The sequence below is a fragment of the Dromiciops gliroides genome, chromosome 3, assembly GCF_019393635.1.
Source record: "Dromiciops gliroides isolate mDroGli1 chromosome 3, mDroGli1.pri, whole genome shotgun sequence".
In the NCBI taxonomy this organism is placed as follows: Eukaryota; Metazoa; Chordata; class Mammalia; order Microbiotheria; family Microbiotheriidae; genus Dromiciops; species Dromiciops gliroides.
This window is the reverse complement of record NC_057863.1, coordinates 605,705,930-605,728,759: the sequence shown is the minus strand read 5'-3', so window position 1 is coordinate 605,728,759 and position 22,830 is coordinate 605,705,930. Positions and strand designations below refer to the sequence as shown.

Here is a 22,830-nt window from a genome sequence, read left to right as displayed (position 1 = left end):
GATTTATCACCCCAATGTCATGGTCCTCTTCAAGAACAGATGACAAGCAACAACAGCTGTCCAAAATAGAACTCATCAGCATCCCCTAGAATCCTCCTCTTTTTCAGAACACCTTCATTTCTGCTCAGAGCATCATTATCTTCCTAGCCAGCCATGGAGCTGTCATTCCTTCCCCATCATTGTCTCATCTTGTCAGTGGCCAAGTTTTTTCCTGCTTCCTCAACATCTCTTGTTTTGCTTCCCTTCTCCCCGTGTGCACTGCCTCTGCCCATGTTCAGGGCAGGTCCTCACCTCCTCTCCTCTGGACCACTCCTGTATCTTCCATAGTGGTCTCCCTGCCTCCCAGGATTCCCTCTCTATCCTGTCCTCCACAAAGCTTTTAGATATACACTCCTTTGCCCAAAGAGCTTCCATGACTGTTGGGGTTTTTTTGTTTCTTTTGTTTTGGTGGGCCAATGAGGGTTAAGTGACTTGCCCAGGGTCACACAGCTAGTAAGTGTCAAGTGTCTGAGGTCAGATTTGAACTCAGGTCCTCCTGAATCCAGGGCTTGTGCTTTATCCACTGTACCATCTAGCTGCCCTGAGCTTCCATGACTATGGTATCAGGCAACAGACACACATGCTCCTCTGGAATCTAAAGGATGCCACAGTTTGGCTCCAGACTTATCTGTCTGGACTGATTTCATATCACTCCCCATGACACCCTCAACTTTCCAGATGGACTGTTTACTGGTCCTGCCTTGGCACCTTTGTAGAGACTTGTCTCCCCTCCATAAACACCATCTCTCCTCTGCAGGCATCTGCCTACTTCTGGGCATCCCTAGCTGTATTCAAAGTGCACTCAAGTACCACCCCCAATAGACTCCACAATCTCCTTAAGGGCAGGGGCCTCTTTTTTTTTTTTCCATTTTGTCTTTCTATCCTTACAGTAATAAATTCTTGTTGAAGCTTAGTCCCAGAAAAGAGTTGCTAAAATATACGTCTTCCTCTTCTTCACTAAGGTGGGGGAATAGAGGTGTGGAAGACCACCCTTAGCATCCGACTCAGTTGATAGAGTATTGCGGAACTGTTGTTTTTTTCCTCATTCTTTTTTGTATTCTTTGGTATAAGGAACTGCTTGCTGGATAGGGAAGGGCATCAATAAAAGTTACGAAATAAAAATAAATCGATTGACGTTGTAATTCATTGGTTCTCTACTTTAGAAGAGGCATCATAGCCTCATGGGAAAAGTGCTCCCCAGACAGCAGCAGCGAGAAAACCTGGAAATCAGCCCCACTTCTATGGCTTTTCGTTTCTCTGACCCTGGGTAAATCATTCTACCTCCCAGGCTCTACCCACCTCATCCCTAAAACAACTAGTCTCAACAGTGGGTAGAGTGCCAGTCTTAACAGTCAGGAAAACCTGAGTTCAGATTTTGCCTCTGTGACCCTAAGCAAGTTACTTAATCTAGTGGTCCTGAGAATCAAATGAGAATGCAAACCTTCTAGAGCCATACAAACGCTAATTATTATCATTAGTTATGACTCAGATTAACTTCTCTGAAGCCCTATGAGGTAAGTGGTGGTTTAGTTGTTTTTTCAGTTGTGTCTCACTCTTTGTGACACTTTTTGGGGTTTTCTTGACAAAGATACTGGAGCAGTTGGCCATTTCCCTCTCCAACTTATTTTACAGATGAGGAAACTGAGGCAGACAGGGTTAAGTGATTTGGCCAGGGTCATACAGCTAAGTGTCTGAGGCTGAATTTGAACTCAGGAAGATGAGCCTTCCCATCCCCAGGCCCAGTACTCTATCCACTGCGCCACCTAGCAGAGGTAGGTAGGGGGAAGTATGATTACCCATATTTTGCAAATGAGGAAAGAAATTGTGACTTAGCCATGGTTCCAGAACAGAGAAAGCCTCTGAAGAGGGATTTGAACCTGCCTCCTAATACCCAATCCAGTGTTTTACCCATTACACCAGGCTGCTGCCTCTTGTCAATGGCCAGAAGTGCCTTTCAGCTTAGGGGCCCAGGGACCTGGGCTAAAATTTCAGCCCCGCTACTGACATAATGTCTCTGCGGCCTTGGACAAGTCACTTAAATCTCTGAATCACTTCAACCTTTCCGACCCTCTGTGAACTCATCTGAAAAGTGATAGGGTTGGACTGATGGACTTCTGAGGTCCTTTCCAGTGCCTAGGCCTCTCTGTGGTCTGTTGTTCTAGGGCTTCCTTTCCTGCCTTGACCTGTGGTATCCTCCCCATTCTGTTCATTTTAGGCAGGGGGTCTGTGGATAGGTTTTTAGGAAGCGGTCTGTGAACTTGGATAGGAACAAAATCACATCTTTATTTCAACATAATTGGAATCCTATGCAATTAATAACATTATTCTAAGAAGGGGCCCCATGACATAGTCAAGGTAAAGAAGTATGATTTAAGGGAAGGGCCCTGTGGCTTTAAGGAGAAAAAAAGTGCCATTCCCACACCTTTGAAATTGTAAGACCCTTCCCACAGCCTGCCTGCCTTCTCCCAGCTCTAATGAGTAGTTGTGGGTTTTTTATTTTCCTCTAAATAAATATTGGAGCCTGGAGCTGGCAAAAATAATATCCCCAGGATAGAGCACCGGCCCTGGAGTCAGGAGGACCTGAGTTCAAATCCAGCCTCAGACACTTAACACTTACTAGCTGTGTGACCCTGGGCAAGTCACTTAACCCCAATTGCCTCACTAAAAAAAAAATAATAATAATAATATCCCCAGTTGGTGGTTCTTCCTAGCACCTGTGTGAGGGGAGCATAGAGGGCAAAACCAGATGTTGGGCAAATCTTTTGTATTTATCTATGAAGCTGAATTAAATTGTTCCCTCTTCCTCCAGCAGTCCTTTTCCCCAAAGCAATGAGAGGCAGTGGTGGACGGGAGCCCAGAAGATGAGGCTCTAATACTCTCCCCTCCCCATTTCCCAGCCATGTGACCCTGGGTAGCTCACTTCTCTCTGTCATAGTTTCCTCATCTGTAAAAGGAGGATGCACATTTTCCCAGCACCCACCTCTCAGTGTCTCCTAAACCCTTTGTAAGCTCTCAGGCACTGCATGAATGTGAGCTATCATCATTGAACCGTGAGGATGGACATTGATTTTTCTTTTTTTTAACGAGTTGCTTTGCCCCATTTGGGAGCCAGCCAAGCGTTCCCCTAAGAATGAAAATTCTGACCTGCTCCAGAAGAGCCCATGAGCCCAGGGAAGCTCCTGGCTGAGCCCCAGCGCCCTTTCTCCCAGAGCTCCTGGTCAGCGTGGCCAGGGAGCACTTCCCATCCATCTCCCTAACATTAGCCCTACCGAGAGAATTTGGTTTGGAGTCAAATGCTTGAGAAAAATGTACACACAGATGGGGGCAGCCCTTTGCCTCCTGCCAAGATGCCTGAGTGCCCTCCTTGGCACAGCACGATCACCCTTGCCCTAGTGTCTCTCCAGTTGGCAGGGACCCTTCACTCTCCTCCCCAACAGCTGGTTCTCCCTGACTCCAGCTCTCATAAGAGTGAAGAAATCTTTGCTCAGGAAGCCTTTTAACCCCTCCCCCCCACACACACTTTACCTCCCACTGTGGCAGGGGCCCTCACTCACTGAGCCCTCACTGGGACCACACAGGATGAGAGGAGTGCCTTCCCAGGAGAGAGGCCTCTCCCGTTGTCCTAGCTAACGCAGAAGGATTTTCATTCCTCCCTCCGCACCCTCCTCCCCTTAGTCTCTGCCTCATTGCCTGAGAAATCCTCCCTTCTCAAACAGCAGCTCCGAGGCTGGGTCTACTCTAGGTCTTCTGTTTGGGACAGAAAAAGGCAGTGCAGATAACTGATAACCCTGGCTAAGCACAGCCCCCTTCCCTCGGGTGGGCTGGGAAGGGGCACTTGATTGTCTCTGACCTTGGAGGGGCCCTGGGATGAGCTGGGTTTATGGCCGGCAGCTGTCCTTTTTTACCATCCCACAGCCATCTTTAATAGGTTTGGAAAGTTTCTCGAAGGGCCCCAAGACAGGAAGCAGCCTGTTTACCCTAAAGCCTAACAATGCCCCAGCTGGGTTGGGCTTCAGCTGTTGCAGAGACCAGTCATTTCCTTCTGGGCCTCTGCTGGAGCAGGATCCACTCTCCTTATACCCGGAGAGGGAGACGTTTTTTGTTTGTTTGTTTCCTTATGGGGAGGGGGTGGATTATGGGAAGAGATGTTTAGTGTTTCTTAGTGTTTCTTTCGAGATGTACATCCTTCTTCATTAATTCTCTCTCTGTCACACATACACACACACACACACACACACACACACACACACACACACACACACACACACCCCTCTTCCTTATCTGTCTCTTAGACCTGCTCTGATCAGTATCCCCAACTGTGACCTGGACACTAAGTAAGGGTGAAGGAGGCCGGCAGGATTAATAAATGAAGGATGTTTTAGAGATCATCTGATCCACCCACCTGCTATTTTACAAAGGAGCAAACTCAGATACAGAGAAGGAAGTGACTTGCAAAAAGTCACGCGGTGAGAGCCTGTGTTTGAACTCAGGTCCTCTGACTTGGAAGCCAGCACTCTTTTTACTGCTGGAGAGGACAGTGGGGAAGACAGATTGGAATTCCAGAACACTGCCCTCCTGGAACAGACGTGCCCCACAGGATCTAGCACACTGAATTCCACCGGGTCTCCTGTGAGCTGTGCTCTCATAAAAGGCCATCCCATGCTTCCCGGGGAGGGCACAGGAAAAACTATCGAGCTGGTGGCCTTGTTCTATTTCTGAGATTCTCAGAGTTGGAAGGGATCTCACGGAGCATGCTCCCTGAGAGGGATCTACTCAACAAAGAGTCATCTGGCCTCCCTTTGTAGGTAGACACAATTCAAACAAACATTTGTTCTATTGATATTTTTTATATCACTGTCACTTCCCTAGTGATTTCCATGTATGCACACACATGTCTGTGCACACGTACGTATACACACACATACACTCCTTTATAACAAAGTACAATTAAGCAAAATAAATCAACATGCTGGTTATATCTGACAACATATAACTTTTCACACCTGAGGTCTGCCAACTCTCTAAAAGAGGCAATCCTCTAAAAAGGTCAGACACTGCATTGATTAGCATCCCAGAGTTTTTCAATGATGTTTTTCTTTGTAGTTTTATGGTGTTGAGGTACATTGTTCTACTGGTTTCACTTAATTTCAATTTGTATCAATTCATATGTCCTCCCAATGCATGCTTGGTCATTTCAGACACTAGCTATGTGACCCCGGGCAAGTCACTTAACCTCTGTTTGCCTCAGTTTCCTCATCTGTAAAATGAGGATAATATTAGCACCTGCGTCTTTGGGTTGTCCGAGGATCAAATGAGATAAATATGGAAAGTGATTTGTAGACTTTCAAGTGCTATGTAATTAACTATTATGATTATTATTAATATTCTCTGAATGAACTTTATTTTGTTGAACCATTCTGCAATTAGTTACATACGCACTTTCCTTCTGATTCTTTGCCATTACAAAAGCTACAGTTATAAATGTTGCTCCGTATGTGACCTTTCCCTTTTTTTTTTCTCTCTTCTTAGGGATACCTGCCAAGTAGTGGTATCGCTGGGTCAAAGGATATATGCAGCTTGGCCACTTTTCTGTTATATTTCCAAATGTTTTCCAGAACTGTTGGAGCAATTTGCAGCCCCCACAAAAGTGCATGGATGTGTGCCTGTTTTCACAGAGCTTCTCCAACGTTTACCATTTTAATCTTCTGTAAACTTTGCCAATCTATGTGTATGAGATGAAACCTCAGATCAAGGACATTTATCAGGCACCTAATGCAGGGCACCATGCCACCTACTGGGTCTGCAAAAACAAAAAGCCCTCATTCTACAGGTATGGGGTTGTGTGTGTATGTGTGCGTGTGTGTGTGTGTGTGGGGGGGGAACCGTACAGATATATGCGTAATACAAGGTAAATTCAGTAGGGAGAGGCTATTAACTACGGTTGAAACTAGGGGAGCCTTAATGACGGTGGTACTTGAACTAGATAAAGACGATCCGGGATAAAGCCAAAGGGTCAGCATATTTCCACCCTCTGTGTGAAGGAGGGGAAAAGTCGAAAGGGGCCACCTCGAGCTTGCAAGGGCGGAGGAGAGGGAAATGTGGGCTCCAGAGAGCAGCATGGAGGAGGAATCAGAGGTGGAAGGCGGAGGGGGGTGCGGGGGTGGGGTAGGGAGGTGGAAGAGGCCTGGCTGGGGGTGGGATGGGTGGGGGGGCCTCAGCGGGAGAACCGAAGGAGTCCGAATCTACAGGACGGTTACAGAGCATTGCAGGGGAGCCCAGGGGGGATGTGACGACACCGGGGACGGTATTAATTAGGCACTGGGGGGCCTTGGGCTAGAAACTGTCCTTTGGGGGTCTGAGCTTTTGCTTGGTTCAGGGAGGTGGGATATGAGGGCTGGGAACTTGAGGGGACACCCCGAAGTGTGGCTGAGCAGTGGGCCTCAACTTCGGGATTGGGGGGGTGGTGGAGGGGGTGGAAGCCCGGGGCAGAGACGAGGATGGGCAGCAGGATGAGGGCTACAGGTTAGCTTGGGACCAGGTTCGCTGAGCAAGGGCTGGATCTAGGGGCGGGTTTGAGGGCGGAGTTGGGGCCCGGCTGGCGCTGGACTGGGGTGAGGCTGGGGACAGGAGCGCACCAACGTGGGGGGTGGGGTAGGAGGTACACGGATGGAAGTAGAAGGGAGCTGGAGCTAATGCTGGGGCGGGGCCAGGTCCGGGCGGTGGCCCGAGCCGCTTTGGAGGCGGGGCCAAATCCGGGAGGGGGCGGAGTCTAGAGTTGGGTACGGGCAAAGCTCCGGCCCGGGCAAAAGCTGGATCTGGGTTGGGGGGCGTGGCCCGTGTTGGGAAGGGGTGGAGACTGAATTAGGTCTAGGTTAGAGGCGGGATAGAACCTAGCGAAGGCTGAGGGAGTCGTCTGGTGCCCGGGGTCTGGGTTAGGGGTGGTGTCCGGTGCTGGGGGTTAGGCTAAGTGTCGGGAGAGAGTGGGGTCTGAAGTTGGGACTGGGTTGGAGGAGTGGGGGTGGGACCTGCGCGGAGGCTGGCTTGGAGGCGGGGTCTGATGTTAGGGCTGGGGGGGCTGGAGGAAAGCGGGGAAATGGAGGCTAAAGCTGGGTCTGGGTTGGGGACGGGGGCAGCACCACGAAAAGGCAGAGGGTGACCGGGTTGGGGGTGGGATCTGAAGCTGGAGCTGCATTGGAGAAGGGGTCTAGTGTTGGAGCTGGTTTGGAGCATGGCCGGCGTGGGGTGGGAGGAGGCTAGAGCTGAGTCTGGGTTAGAAACCAGGCTGAGCAGGGTCTGGGTTGGGGGCGGGTCCCGCGCCTGGAGAGCATGGAGGCCGAAGCTAGGATAGGGTTGGGGGCGGGGCTAGCGCTGAGGCGGGGGCGGGTGGCCGGACCGCTGGTTCTGGGTTAGGGGCAGAGCGGGGGCGGAGGCTGGGGGCGTGGTCGGCCCCGGAGGAGCGGGCCTCAGTAGGGCGGGGCGGGGCCTCGGCGTCGCAGGCGCAGGGCGCCATGCCGGGCCCGGACTGAGGGGGCGCTGCGGCGGGAGGCCGGCCGGGCGGCGGCGGCGGCAGTGGCAGCGGCAGCTGCGGCCGCCGAGGGGGCGGAGCGGACCCAGAGAAGCTGCCGAGCCTCCGAGCGAGCGCTGTGTGCGCCGCCGCCGCCGCTGGTCCCGGCCCGGCCGCCGTGTCCGTCCGCTCGTCCGCCCGGCTCGACCCGCAGGGCGTCGGGGGGACGGAGGCGAAGCCCAGGCCGCGGCCGCATGAAGGAGTGCGAGTACCAGCAGATCCGCCCCGGGGCCGCCCCGCCGCCGCCGCCGCCCAGCGCCCCCCACTCCGGCTCCGGGCCGCCCCCGTCGCCCCGCAGGCTGAGCTCGGACCCGGGCCCCACCGCCGCCTCCTCCTTATCTGCCACCGCCGTCCGGCCCTGTCGCAAATGGGAGGTGTTCCCGGGCCGCAACCGCTTCTACTGCGGCGGCCGCCTCATGTTGGCCGGGCACGGCAGCGTCTTCGCGCTCACCGTCGTGCTCATCGTCACCACCACGACGCTCTTCTTCATCTTCGAGTGAGTGAGTAGGGGGCGCAGCCCCAGCCCCCGCGCGCCGGGCCACCCCCATCCCCTTGTCTCCTGTGGCCAATGCCGTCATCTCCATCGCTTCCCTCCTCAGCCCCCTGGGGCGCCGTCATCCTGCACGTCCTCTGTTCCCCTTGGTCAACTCCACCCATCCCTGCTCCCTCTGTCTCCTTGGGTCATCTCTGCCCATCTCCACGGCTCTGCCCCCCGTGGGTCATCTTCTTCCATCCCTACCCCATCTGCCGTTCCCCAACCCCCATCATCTCTACCCATCCTCGTGCTCACTCTGCCCTTTGGGTCATTTACTTCCTTCTCTGCCCCTGTGGCCCCTTTGGGCCATCTCGCATTTGTACTCCCTAGAGTCATCCTTCATTTCTGTCTTCTTTGGACTGCTCAGGTCATCTCCACCCATCCCTTTTCCTTCTGGCTCCTTCGATTTATCTCTTTATCTCAACATCCTCTGACTCCCTTGGGTCATCTTCCATTTCTGCCCTATCTGGCCCCCTTGGACAATCTCTTCCCATCTCTGTGTCTCCTGTCCAGTTTGAGTCATTTTCTCCTATCCCTTCTCCTTCTGTCCATCTCCAGGATCATCTCTCCTTGGTCCAATCTCCTTTGTACCCAGTTGGGTCATTTCTGCCCGACCCTGTCCCAACAGGCCCCTTTGAATCATCTCTCCTACTCCTCCCCCAGTCTCCTCCGGTTCCTTTGGCCATCTCAGTTCCCATTCTCTTCCTGCTGGCCTCCTCTTGGGCCTCTCAATGATCAATGCTTTCCAGTAAAGTAGTGAGCCACCTCAGGAGACAGTGGGTTCCTGCCCCTCATTGGAGGCTGGCCTCTAGAAAAGTCTCCATGAGCACTTCTTGGGGAGGCTGTAAATGGGATACCTATATAGATGCCCTCTGAAATGACATCCAGCTCTCAGTATCTGTGGTTTTTAACCCCATCTCCTTCAACTCTCTTGGTCATTTCCAGCCCAGGTGCCTCCTACTCCTGTCATCTCCATTCATCTCATTTCCCTCTTCTACTTTAGTCATGCACTTTCTAATCCCTCTGGCCCCCTCAATTACCTCTAACCTCTGATTAAACTTAGCTCCCCTTCAGTCATTTCTACCCCCATTATCCTCCATCCTTTTCTTCCCTGGGGATTCATTCTCTTTCTATTCCTATTCACCAGCACACCATTGTCATCCCTGGGTCCCTCCTCTGATCCCTCTCAGACACCCCATATTCCTCCTGGTCTTACTTCAGTCCTCTTGGGCTTCCTTGGCCCTCTCTCTTGTCTTCTGGAATTTCCTAAGCCATGATCACCCTTTCCCCTGGTTCCCAGTCTTCCCCAGTCTCCCATCTCTGTTCTTTTACCTCCTTTCTGATTTCCCCAGGCCGAATTCTCCTATCTCATGAAACATCTATAGATCACCCTGATTTAGTAATAATGATAATTTCTTTTTATCTTCTTGGGAAAGAACCCACAGTACTTTCATGTGGCTGCTCTTGTTGGTCCCCAGGAATTTTTTTTTTACCTCCCCATGTCCTTGCGGGAATAGGGGTGATCTAGGTATTAATCCAGTCTTTCCATTTTGCAGATAGGGAAACTAAGGGTAAAATCATTCCAAAGTGTCAGAGTACATGACACAGGGAACATTTTTCTGTATAGCCTCCTACCTGGAGCAGCCCTACCTTTTTCTGCCCTTTTTTTTCCTCTCCCTTCTTCCTCCCCTCCCTTTGAGATAATTTCCAAGATCTAGGAAGAGCTCATCAGTCACTCCATCCTTGTTTCTACCTGTGGCACAACATTCCCCAGTTTACTCTCCCTTTATGTCCTACAGCACCATTTGTTAGCCAGCTCCAAATACCATTTGGGGCAAAGGTGAGAGAGAAGTTACCTTTTTCTTTATCCCTTAACATGAACTAGTTTGCCTTCCCTGTTCCCCCTGTTCCTGTTCCCTCCTAGGCCAGGGCAAGATAAAGGGTACACGGGTTGTGTTGTGAGAAGAGAATGTGAAGAGAGCTGTGTGCCTGCTCTCCGTGGGATCCACAGATCTATTTCATAACAATTTCGGTTTTTCCCCCGCAACATGCCCACTTTCAGTGGCTGCAGAAGGAAGGTGGGAGACCAGGCTGTTTCTTTTTCAGCTCTCTTTGAAGCAGGTTGGGAACTGAATTTAAAGGTGCCTTCAGGTAGGACCACCCACCCCATTCGTACCCAAGTGAGGAGGAGAAAGGAGACCAAGTGCTCTCTCAGATCTCTTTGAGACGGCTCTGGAGCATAGGCTCTCGACGGTGGTCCTGGGTGTGGCTGAGTCCCATGGCTCTGGAATATAGAATTTAGGTCAGGCAGTTTAGACAGGGAATTCCCTTGGGCTGGTGAGCATCATTATTTGATGCCTAATTTGTCTGAAACAGAATAAGACCGAGAACTTTGGATATAAAAAGCTTATGGCTAAACTGGTGGGGTTTGGTTTTCTTTGCTTCCTGAGAGGTGAAAGTTTGCTTTGGGAGTTTGAGGACTGGTGAGACTGGACCAAGACTTGGTGGGGCAGCAGAGGTGGTTGGTATTGTAGAAAGATGTGGGTAATTAGTACCAGTGGTGAGAACAAGGGCACACTCAAAGAATTGTCATCTCCTGTGATCCTTGAAGGTAGTTGTGAGCATATCGTTATTGTCAACAGCCTGTGACACCCCACTGGTGGATGATCTTCCCTGTAACACCATTGTCACAGGGAAAGAGAATATAACTCAGACTTGGGGGACCTGGCTTTCAGTCTCGCCTGTGCCATGAACACCTTGTGTGATCTTAGGCAGGATACTTCCACTGTAAAAAGAGGTGGTTGGACAGCTGAATTTGGGAACTGGAGGACCTGGGTTCAAATCCTAATTCTGCCCTTTACTACCTGTATGATCTTAGCCAAGCCATTTCTGTTCTCTAGGCCTCTGTTTCCTCATTTGTAAAAACGAGCTATTTGGATTTGATGACCTCTGAGGTCGCCTCTAGCTCTCCGCCTGTGGTTCCATAAATAGATGATTGTTCCCAGCTTTGAAGCTTCTTTGGTCCCCCAAGATAGCTGGTTGTGTGTAAATTGATCCTCTGGAGAAGGAGAAGGTCCAGTAATACCTGCTTCTTGCAAGTGACACCAATGCCTGAAGGCTGCCGGATGGAAGGGATTGTACTTCTCCCATCGAAAACAGGCCCCAGTGAGCTCATAGAATAGATTCTGACATGCTCAGGTGACTTGTCCCTGGAAACCGGGCCCTCAGGGCAAGCAATGCCATCATCGTTCTGAGTACCTTAGGGGATATGCCCAGAGAGTGAGCTGCAGTGCTTCCTGCCACTGGATTCATACATCTCTTTATTTATTTGGCGCTCTCATACCCTTTAGGGCATATTTATTTAGTTTGTTTTAGGTTTTTATTTTCAGTCCCAAATTCTCTCCCTCCCCTTACCTTCTCCTTTACCCATTGAGGAGACAAGAAATATGATGCCCATAATACATAGGAAGTTGTGCAAATCATATTTCCAAAGTAAAAAATAATGTACTTCACTCTGTACTCAGAGTTCATCAGTTCTCCCTCTGAGGTGGATAACATTTTATATCATGAGTCCTTTGGAATTGTTGCAGATTATGATATTGATCAGAATAGCTAAGTCTTTTACAGTTGATTATTGTTACAATATAGCTATTAACTATTTACAGTGTTCTTCCGGTTCTGCTCACTTTACTTTGCATCAGTTTATGTAAGTCTTCCCAGGTTTTTCAGCAACCATCCTGCTAGTCATTTCTTATAGTACCACAGTATTCCATCACAATCAGATACACACAACTTGTTCAGCTATTCCCCATTTGATGGGAATCCCCTCAATGTCCAAATATCTCCCACCAGAAAAAGAACTGCTGTAAATATGTTGGTATGTGTGGGTCCTTTTACTTTTTCTGTGCTTTCCTGGGGGTATAACCTAGTAATATTGCTGGCTCAAATGGTCTGTGCACAGTTTTGAGACTTTGGGTGCTCTGCAGAAATGACTGGACCCTTTCAATAGAGTTTACTGAGAGACACAACATGTACATGTGTTCTTTTCTGGGCAAAGCCTTCCTATGTTCTCAGCTGTGGAAGAAAGGCAAAGTTTAGCTTTGATAAAGACCCTGTCTTCATGGAACTAAGAGTCTTGTGCAGGATCAGGACACAAATATAGACCGCTTTACACAACTTTACATCTCTGCAGTGTGAGGGCCGAAATTTTATATACGGAGCATTAATTGGGTGACTCACCAGAATATTGGGGTCTGGAAATACGAGGGACCTTTTAGGTTCATCCTTCCCTCTGAAGTGCCCTTTTTAGATACTTCTCCCAGGCCAATAAGAAAGGAGCCTTTAAACTTTAATTCACAAAAGGACCAGATTTTATTACTTGGGAATTAATTAAACAACAAAGGTGAAACTAATAAAATCAAAGATAAGGAAATAGGAAAAAGTTTTGTCCAGAGGGGTGGTCCCTCATGAAGTGGCTCTTTGACAGCAGTGCGCTAGAGGTTTTAAGAGTGCAGTATGAAGCCAGAGGTGAAAGACCATCACTGACTTAGATCTGAGAAAGCTTCTTGGAGCAGGCAGCCTTTGAGGTGGGTAGCAAGGGAACAGTTGAAGAGAAGGAATGAAGATGTTTCAGGCAGAGGCCAGAAGGTGAGCAAAGCCCCAAAGACAGCTAAGTGAGAGACATGGAGGAAGGGCATGGGAGGAATCCATCTAGACAAAGCTGGAAAGTTAGGGCACAGTTAGATCATAGAGAGCCTTGCATGCCATACCTTGCCGTTTGAATTATATTCATGGCTCAGATTTTAGTAGCACTTTAGGTTTGTAAAGTGCTTTACACATTCTCTTCTTTGAACCTCACAACAACCAGGGCAGAGAAAGGCTATTACTATCCCCATTTTACAGATGAGGAAACTGAGGCTGAGAGATTATTCGACTTGTTCAGGGTCATACAGCCAAGTAGGATTTGAATTCGGGTCCTCCTGATTCCAGGCCCAGCAGTCCATCCAGCATAGGCAATTCCATCATAGGCAGTAGGGAGCCATTGAAGAATTTGTAGCATAAGAATCATGTGTCAAGATCTATGTGTCAGGAAGATTATTCTAGCAGCAGGATGAAGGATGGAGGGGAGAGGAATTGGGAGCAGAAGGTTGTTAAGTAGTCCAAGCTCTCTATGCCAGTATGATTAGCTTTAAATCCCAGGTACTTCTTCTGGGATGTCCTTGGCTGAAGGACAGGCCCTGGGCCCAACTCGACAGTGGCTGAACTGGCAGTGCTAAAAAGGATGAAGAACCCTCAGGGTTCTGAGCCCATTTCTGGGCCTCTTCATCTGAGCACCTGCGAGATGGAGATTCGATGACCTCTGAAATCTGAGATCCCCGAGTCTCTTGGACAGGCCGTTAAGCGCCTCTCAGTTTGGGCTGTGAAGTCCTTTAGTAGCCCAGCCTCTTCAGAGGTCAGGATGACGTCTCTGGCCATCTAGCTGCTGAGGGGGGCCATCTGACCAATCTCTCTGTCTCTCGTAGCTGTCCTTTTCTGGCCCGCCACCTGACCCTGGCCATCCCCATCATTGGGAGCATGCTCTTCTTCTTCGTCATGAGCTGCCTGCTGCAGACGAGCTTCACTGATCCTGGGATTCTTCCCCGAGCTACTCCCAACGAGGCAGCCGCCCTGGAGAAACAGATTGGTGAGGCCTGCCTTCCTCTGAGTCCCAGTCTGAGCCGCCCCATGCCAGGCCAGATGTCCTTGGCTGGGGGATGGGGGGATGGGGGCTGACTTAGTGCCTGATCCAAGGCAGCAGGTGGGCATCACTCTAGAAGAAGACATGGGAACCCTAAAGTGTTCTGTGGATGGAGACAATTAATGTTAATGATACCAGTGGGGATCGGGAAACCCAGAGGGCCAGTCTCTGCCTGGCCCTCCCTGCATATACTTTGTACTGTGGATGTCTCCTTTCCACCTAAGCCGTTGTGCCATTTCCCTGGGCTGTCAGAAGGCATTGCTGGCATTGAAACTCCCCAGGCTCTGTCTCGACCTCCTCTGGCTCATTCCTGCTGAGTGTCACCTCTGGGGCTTCCTGGAGGGGCTTGGTTCCTTCCTCCATCACAGTGGCTTTGAAGTGGACTTGTGAGCTGCCAGCTGCCTCTGAGGAGCCCTGGTGGCCTGTGAAGGTTAGCGCACCCTGCTGCTTCTCGACACAGGAAACCATTTGGTTCATCAGCAGGGACTGCAGACTTAGGTGGAGGAAGGGGGACAACTAACGTAACATGCTCTTCCTTCCCCCTGGCTGCCCAGGCCCATCCCAGCCCCTCCCTTTTGTTGTCATTGTCTGCTCCCCTGCCCTCAGCTTCCTTCCTCCCATAATGTACTGTGGTATACCATCTCTCCAGCAGGCCCTACCCCTCAGACCCACGCTGGGCTTTGTTCTCTCTCAGGGCCTGCTGAGGGAATGTAGTCTGTGCAGCTTGCCCCACCCTCAACCAGGATAGTCACCAAGAGGATGGTCAGTGATCTGTTTGAGGGGGAGACTGAAGGCCAGTGGCCCAGAATCCTTTAGCTTCCTGTGAGCCCTGAGATAAGCCCCCGGCTGTTTGAGCAGGTGGGGAAGGGGCCCTCAGCCCTCCTTTGGATTGCTTTCCCAGTGTCTCTGAGCTGCCTTCATGTGAGGGATGGAGAGGTAACTCCTCCTGGAAGTCAAGATGTCTTATAGCAACTGAGGTCTTAGGCGGCTTCTAGGTCATTCAGACTAAAGAGTGGACAGAGGTGCAGAATGTGGCCATAAGGTTTGACCCTGTGTGAAGCATCCTCCCTTTAAAAGGGTCCAAAACTTTTTTGGAGAGGTCAGGGGAAGTGTTCTCTGTGGGCTGTTGAGAAAGAAGAATTTGTGGCTCCTGAGGCCAGTGAGAGGAAGATGTGAGCCAGGAGCCCAGTTTCCATAGACAGGCTGCTCTTCTAGCCATGAGGGTGGTGGGTGCCACTGCCAGAGCACCTGATGGGGGAAGGGTCTTCTCCAAGGCAGTGTGGGCAGTGACACGATGGGCTAGGAGAGTCAGGGGTCCTTGCCCATAAGGAACTTTGATGTATGTGACAGCCTAAGAAACTTAGGCCAAGGGAATAAATGGTCCTGCCTGGGAGCTTGCATTCTAGAGGGCATTATATGAGAGTGGTACAAGGTGATGTTTGGAAAGGGGGTTCCAGATGGAGGGTTGAGAAAAGGCCTCACCTTTTGATGCAGTGTGTGACAGGATCCATGGGCTCATGCTTTGTCTGATGGTGGATCTGGCAATCTTGGCCGACACATCCTGGCTGGAGACCAACCTGAGGCAAACTCCGCCCCCTTCCCCCCAGCCTTGGTATGCTTAGGAGGAGGACCTGGCACTATTGCAGTCTAAGAGGCAGCAGCCTGAGGTCCAGACCTTTGGGCTACCACAGGAAAGAATAGAAGCCCAGCATCTATGCTGAGGGAGGCCATCATTCTGCCCTCTTCTGCATAACTCTAGGCATACGTGAGTCTAGATGTCAGTTCTGGGCACTGCGTTTTAGAAGGACCCCTGACAAGCTGCAGGGTCTAGAGCAGAGGGTGACCAGGCTGGGGAGGGACGGGGCCCTTGTCATTGACTTTAAGTTGAAGCAACTGGGGAGGTTTAAATTCCAGAAGAAAAGGCTTAGGGGGAGAAGGACATGGAAGCTGGCTCCGGATACCTGGGGAGCTGGCGTGGGGCAGGGGGCACAACTAGCAGCAGTGGAGAGAGCTTCCTGAGAGGTCAGTTTGGGTTCATTGTGATATCAGACCAGCCTTCTCATGAGAGAGAGCTGTCGGGAAGTACAGCAAGCTGTTCACAGGCAGTGAGCACCCCATTCCCAGCGGCCTGGGCACCCGGCCCTGTGAGATTGCTGCCTCTGTAGCAGGGGAGCTAGATGGGCTGAGGTGCCTTCCTGTGCTGAGACATCACCATTCCAGTCTGATGACGGCAGTCAATCCCTCTGTATAACAAACAGAAATGGAGCTGTGGCAAAGTTTACTGTGTAGAATTCGACATGTATATCAGGAAACTTTCATAGGACGGAAAGCTGAAAGCCAGAGTCTTGGGATGGGGAAGTTATTGAAATAATAGAACACTGAACCCAGGGTGGATTGGTCAACCAAGAAGCATTTATTAAGTGCTCACTGTTTGCCAGCCACCATACCAAGCTTGAAGATAAAGAGAAAGGCAACAACAGTCCTCTACCTCAGAGCTCATGTGTTCTGGTGGGGGAGACAACTGAGGGCTGTGCATGGTTGCAGAGTAACTGGGCGGTTAGAGGGGAAAGCACTGGTGAGCCTGAGGGATGAGAGGGAAAGTCTTTGGGCCTGAGCTTGCTAGTGATCAGCTGTGTGGTGTTAGGCCAGTCACTTCCTCTCAGCCTCGGTTTCCCCATCATAAGAGCTAACCTTTAGGTAGCCATTTGAGGTTTGCAAAGCACTTCCTTCATAGCAGCCTGGGAAAGTAAGTGCTTCAAATGTTGTTATTCTCACTTTACTGATGAGAAAACCGAGTCAGAGAAATGTAAATGATTTGTCATGGAACATACAGCTGTTAAATGTCTGAGGTGGGTTTGGAATTCAGCTCTTATAACTCCAAGTTGAGCATATGACATCCGTTATACCAGATCACAGCTGGGTCCCCTCCAAAGTGAAGGGATTGGACTAGCCCGTGTTGTTCAGTTGTGTCTGACTCTTCCTCGTGGACCATAGCATGCCAACGCTGCCCATGGAGGGTTTTTTTGGCATAGATAGGAAGTGGTTTGCCATTCCCTTCTCCAGTGGATTAAGGCAAACAGGGTGAAGTGACTTGCCCAGGGTCACACAGCTAGCAAGTGTCTGAGGAAGGATTTGAACTCAGAAAGATGTCTTCCTTACTCCAGGCTCAGCACTCTAGCTACTGTGCTACCTAGCCAGACTAGCTCATCTACTCTCTCTTACCTGTACACAGCATCATACCTCTTATTTTTCTGCTGTCCTCCATGCCTGGAATGCTCTTCTTCCTCACCCACTCAGAATTCTCCCAGCTTCCTTCAGATGTCCAGAGGCTCAGGGACCTCAGGGAGTCTAACCTAAGGATTCCCAAGTCCCTAATGGCCTGGACTCACTTTTTCTATGTATCCATAGCACCTTCCCCCATGCCTGTGGGATTCACGGTAGGCGAGTATAAATTCATGGTGAATGAGTGGTTTCTCTGATCCCTCCCCATTCTGATGTTCTATGTTCTGAGGTTCCTTTACCATCTGATGTCCTGTGTTCCAAGATCTCTTCACATGCTGATGTTCTGAGCTCCATCCCCTCTCTGCCCCTCCCTGTTCCAATGCCCTCCCAGCACTTAGAGTTACATGAGTTTCTGGGAGTCTGTGATTGGATCCAGGTGTGGCTTCCCTGGTTTATGCAGCAGGAGATGAACTTGGTGCAGACCCCCAAGTGTTTGTGACCTTTGGATTCCAGCTTCCCATTTGGTGGCATTTGAGCCAGTGCCTGTGGAAGTGAAGCCATATCCCCCCTTGAGTATGAAGAGCAGCAAAGAGGCCAGAGAACACAGGGAGCCTGGTGGAAATGACTCGGCTCTAGGCTGCTGATCCTTGGGCTCGTTCAGGTCCGGCTTTGAGTGTCAGCCCTGAGCATCTGGCTGTGGCAGCTGCCCTGTCTGTCCCTAAGAAACGGGATCGAGGCTCAAAGTCCTAGTGTGGCTGTGATTGGCAATCAGTGAATTCAGTGAAATTATTTTCAGAATGAATAGGAAGAAGTTTGTTTTCCTTTCTGCTTCGGATTCTTACAGGCTTGTGGCTCTCTGAATGGAAGCTGGGAAGCTGTATGTAACAGGGAAGGCCTCCCAGGGGTATCACCACACAAGCATGGCCCCTATAACATTTTCTTCCCAGCACCCCATTTTACAGATGAAGAAGCTGAGGTTCAGAGGGAATGGAGAGACATATAGGGACAACAGCATGTAGGAGGACTGGCCTCAGAAGGCAGAGCCAAGAGCAATGAGTGGAGAGGCTGAATTTGGCTCTATAAAAGGAAACACCTTCCCAGTGATCCGAGCAGTCCAGAAATGGAGAGGCAGCAATGGCGTAGTGCATAGAACTGGGACTCAGGAAGACGTGGGCTCAGATACCAGCTCAGAGACTTATTAGCTGGGTGATCTTGGCTAAGTCACCCAGCCTCTCTGTGCCTTGCTTTCCTCATCTGTAAAATGGTTTCATGGTCTCTAAGAAAGTCTTTCTAGTTTCAAATCTATGATCCAAAGTGGAATGGGGTTGTTTTAGGAGGTTGTGAGCTCCCTTTCATTAGAGGTGTGTGAGTTGACACACAGGCTGAACTAAATAACAATCAAAGTCCTGTCTGATTCTGAGATCCTTGAGTGCCCCAGGTCATGTGGCTAGAAGCAGCTCTTCAAGACTTGAGGGCTGGTCTCATGCTTTCAAGGCTGCTGCTCTTTCTCTTAGACCTTGTGCACAGAACAGGGCCGCCTCCCATCCTCCCCCACTGCCTGGGTACCTCGTTACTACAGGATCCATGTGACTTCTGATTTTTCTCACTCTTTGACCTCAGTAACACCCACAGTTCTTCTATGATACTCCTCTTTCATCCTCCCCCAGGCCTTAGGAGCCTGGGGCAGTTGGGTGTGAAGAGATTCACTTCCTTTTTTGGAGGGGTAAATTTGATGAAGTAGGAAATCTGGCTATCAGAAAGTTCTGCAGTCAGGTTTCTGTTGGATTAGGGCTTGTTGAATGTCTTCCTCCTCCCTCTCCCCACCCACCTAGCCAGTGCCTAGGGGAGGAAGGCCCAAGCTGGCTCCTTGGCCAGCAAAAGTTCATTCATTCTGCACTGTGCATTGCCCACTCATGTTCCAAGCTCTGTGCTGGGCACTGTGAGAAACACAAAGAAGAATGGCCCTGCCCAGCTTGCATATGGGTGCTTGGCACCCAGAAGGCATTTTCTCTGTTCTCAGAGGAGAAGTTCCTAGGGCCAGCCCACAATAGCTTATTTTAACCCATAATCTGGGTAAGCTCTAGGGCAGCAGAACCCGACCATCTTTTAGATTGCTGTCTCTGGAAGAAGATGCCCAAGGTGGCCTGAGTGGCCTGGGGGACAGGGCAGGGGGCAGAATGTTTGCTCACTCCCCAGGCTCCAGCAATGAGCCTGGACCTCCCCAGATTTCACTAGCAGTGTCATAGCATCATACCTTTAGGTACTTTAGAGGTCAGTGAGTTGAATGCCCTCCTTCAACAGAGGTAGAAATTGGGGCCCAGCAGAGTGGTGACCTGCTCAGGGTGGGATTTGAACCTGGGGCCTCTGACGCCAGAACCAGTGAGCTTGATCCTTTATCACAGTGAATGGAGGTCAGTCTGGGAGAGACAGGGTAGAGGGAGCTCCGAGGAAAGTGTGTCCTTTATCAGGGCTGACTGCCCAGGACCACAGAGACCAGACCTCAATCTAGGTCTCACTTCCTGCCTGAAGCCAGCTCCAAGGACCCTAGATTGCGAGGTGGGAGGCACCTTAAAGGCCTTAGAATCCTGCTCCCTCGTTTTACAGACAAGGGCCTTGAGATGGAGGGGAAGTGACTTGAGAAGTGACCTAGGTATGGAGGCCACATTTGAACTCTTCCTGACTACAGGCTCACTGCCACCTGATCAGTCTGCCTCAGGGCACAGGCTCTTGACTTATTACCTGTTCTTTTTTTTTTTTTAGTGAGGCAATTGGGGTTAAGTGACTTGCCCAGGGTCACACAGCTAGTAAGTGTTAAGTGTCTGAGGCCGGATTTGAACTCAGGTACTCCTGACTCCAGGGCCTGGTGCTTTATCCACTGCACCACCTAGCCACCCCTATTACCTGTTCTTAACACACTCTTCAGATCGAGCACTTATTAAGCACTTACTATGTACTGGTACTAGGTACCGGGGCTACAAAGAAAAGCAAAAACCAATCCCTCTCTCAAGGAGCATGGGGTCTGATGGGGGAGACAACGTGTAAACAGCTCGAGACAGGATACATAGAGGTCACTAACCAAGGAAGGCCCTGGGATTAGGAGGCATGTGGGAAGGGGCAGAGGAGGGAGAGTGATCCAGGCATGGGGAACTGCCAGAAGATGCCCAGAGCTAAGAGATGGAGGCTCCTGGGAGGAAGGGCCAGGAGGCCAGTGTCCCTGGATCCAGGAGCAGTGGCATCCTGGGGCTGGTGTAGCCAGCCCAGTCTGGTTGGCCTTGGTATGTGGAGGGGAGGCTGATGGGACATGGCTGGAGAGCTACCTCCTGAGTGGGGAGAACTTTAGATTCAGTAGGCAGCCGATGAAGGGTTTTAAGCAGAGAAGGAATGTGACCAGGCCAGATCTCTGCGTAAAGAGTATTAGCCTAGGGCTATGATAGGCCAGGCCTTTGTTATAGTGGCTATAATGAGGAGCTGGGATGGGAGGAGGGAAGGGAATAAGCATTTATATAGTGCCAACTATGGATGTGTCAGGCACTGTGATAAGCACTTAAAAAAATATTATCTCATTTGATCCTCACCACAGCATTATCCCCATTTTACACTTAAAGAAACTGAGGCAGGTGTTGAGTGACTTGCCCAGGGTCACAAGGCTAATTAAGTATGTGAGGCTAGATTTGAACTCAGGTCTTCCTGCCTCCTGGCCCAGCACTCTGTCCACTGTGCTACCAACATGAACTTGAGGAATCAAAACTTGGTACCTACTCCTACTGTTGGCCAGGCCCTGTGCTAGGCACTTGGGCATACAAGGCAGAAGCAACAGCCTGTGTGCCCTCCTGAAGCTTATGTAGCCAGTCGGTGGAAGTGGCATATACATGTATTGGTACCTGCCAGATAAGTACAAACAAGGCAAGAGTTCAAGGAGAAGGAGATCTCGCTTGGCAAATGGGAAGGACACTGGCTAGAACCAGAGTCTTATCTCAGGTGAGGTCCCTCACTTCTTTGGGCTTTAGTTTGCTCCTCTATAAAATGATAAAACTGGGTGAAGGGACTTCTGAGTGTCTCTCCATCACTAGGACTCTGGCTCATTTGACCCTCACAAACCTGACAAGTGTGCTGGGAGAGGTTTTACCACTGATCCAGTATCATAGAGCCAAGTGGGTGTCCGGAAGGCGTCCGAGGCAGGATTTGAACTCAGGTCTTCCTGCCTACAAGTCCAGTGCTCTGTCTGTTGCACCAATTGGCTAAGTGTTCAAAACCCACATTAGGTACTTAATAGCTTTGTGACCCTAGACAAGTAACTTAACTTCCCAGCCTTGGTTTCCTCATCTGTGAAATCTGAACCCACTTCTCAAGGTTGATAGGAGACTCAAGCAGGATAATACCTCCGTAAACATTAAAGCACTTAAATAAGCTTAGCTGTCATTACAGTCAGATTTGAGGTGACCCAAAGTTGAGTGGGATAGCTAGTATCTTAGCCACAAAGATCTAGACAGGCTAGAACATTTGGCCAAGGCTAAGATGGAATTTAATAGAAATTTTAATAGAAATCCAAAAAGTTAACTTCATACCTGCAGATTAGACATTGTCAGGGCAGCTTAAGTGGCGCAGTGGATAGAACACTGACCCTGGAGTCAGGAGGACCTGAGTTCAAATTCAGCCTCAGGCACTTACTAGCTGTGTGACCCTGGGCAAGTCACTTAAGCCCAATTGCCTCACAAAAAAAAAAATGTCTAGGCAACAGCTTGTCTGAAAAAGATGTGGGGTTCCCAGTAGGACTTGGTGGTGATATGGCCGCTATATCACTCCTGCAATCTCAGATGGCATGGAAAGAGACGCAGTCCAGGAAGGCAGGATGAGGCAGGGCATAGTCCCTCTACCTGCTGCAGAATCTGAATTCTTGTCTTTGTTCTAAGGTGACCGATAAAGTTGAAGCACATCAGGAGGAAGAGAGCGGGGCCTCAGGCTCCTGCTCTATGCTGGTTGATGTTCACACTGGGAATGGCTCAGGGAGGCATAGTGGTTGAGGGACCATCATGGGGAAGAGTAATTATCTTTGTTCTCCTTGGCCCCAGAGATGAAAAACAGAAAGTCAGAAGATGTGGAAGAAAAACTTGTTAATACGTAGAACTGTGGCTGGGCGGAATGGGCCGCCTTGGGCCTAGTGGCTTCCCCCCTCGTCAGAGGCCGGGCTGCTCAAACCTCGTGCTGGTTGAAAGCCTCTGAAGCCGCTTCCAATTCTGAGCTTTTGTTATTGGGATTTGAATCTAAAACCCTATGGTCTTGGGCCCAAGGGACTCAGGGGATGGTGATGCTGGTGATGGGAGAAGGATGAGTGAGAGGTGGTCTGAACAAAGGGTGAATCTGAAACATGCCCATGAAGCAGCTGCCTCTGTGGGGCAGCAGTCAGGCCTAGAAATGTAGGTAGTGATGATGGGAATACTGATGGTGATTATAATGCGAATAATAATAGTTCACATTTATGTGGTGCTTGAAAGTTTGCAACATACTTTACCTATGTTATTGAAGACTTACAGTAACCTTGTGATGTCAGTGCTACTATTAGCCCCATTTTACAGAGAAGGAAACTGAGACACACAGAAGTGAAGTGATTTGCCCAGCATCACACAGGAGGTGTCTGAGGCTGGCTTTGAACTCAACCCTAAAACTCTGCTTACTCTACCTCCTAACTTCCTCCATCTGGATTTGGGAGTAATAGGATCATACAGTCTCAGAGTT

General features: G+C 50.1%; 1 protein-coding gene across 3 annotated transcripts in view; it reads left to right on the top strand.

The window, feature by feature from the left end:
- The first annotated feature begins 7,618 nt into the window (after positions 1 to 7,618).
- The window catches only part of ZDHHC18 (zinc finger DHHC-type palmitoyltransferase 18), a 37,686-nt gene continuing 22,474 nt past the window's right edge, over positions 7,619 to 22,830 (top strand). For 2 of the 3 annotated variants that reach the window (XM_043994962.1, XM_043994963.1), the window contains exons 1-2: positions 7,619 to 8,099; positions 13,661 to 13,821. In XM_043994962.1, coding sequence (XP_043850897.1) covers positions 7,798 to 8,099; positions 13,661 to 13,821 — 463 coding nt within the window. In that variant the 5' untranslated portion in view covers positions 7,619 to 7,797. The remainder of the gene's footprint in view (positions 8,100 to 13,660; positions 13,822 to 22,830) is intronic. The other variant, XM_043994964.1, reaches the window with a different exon arrangement.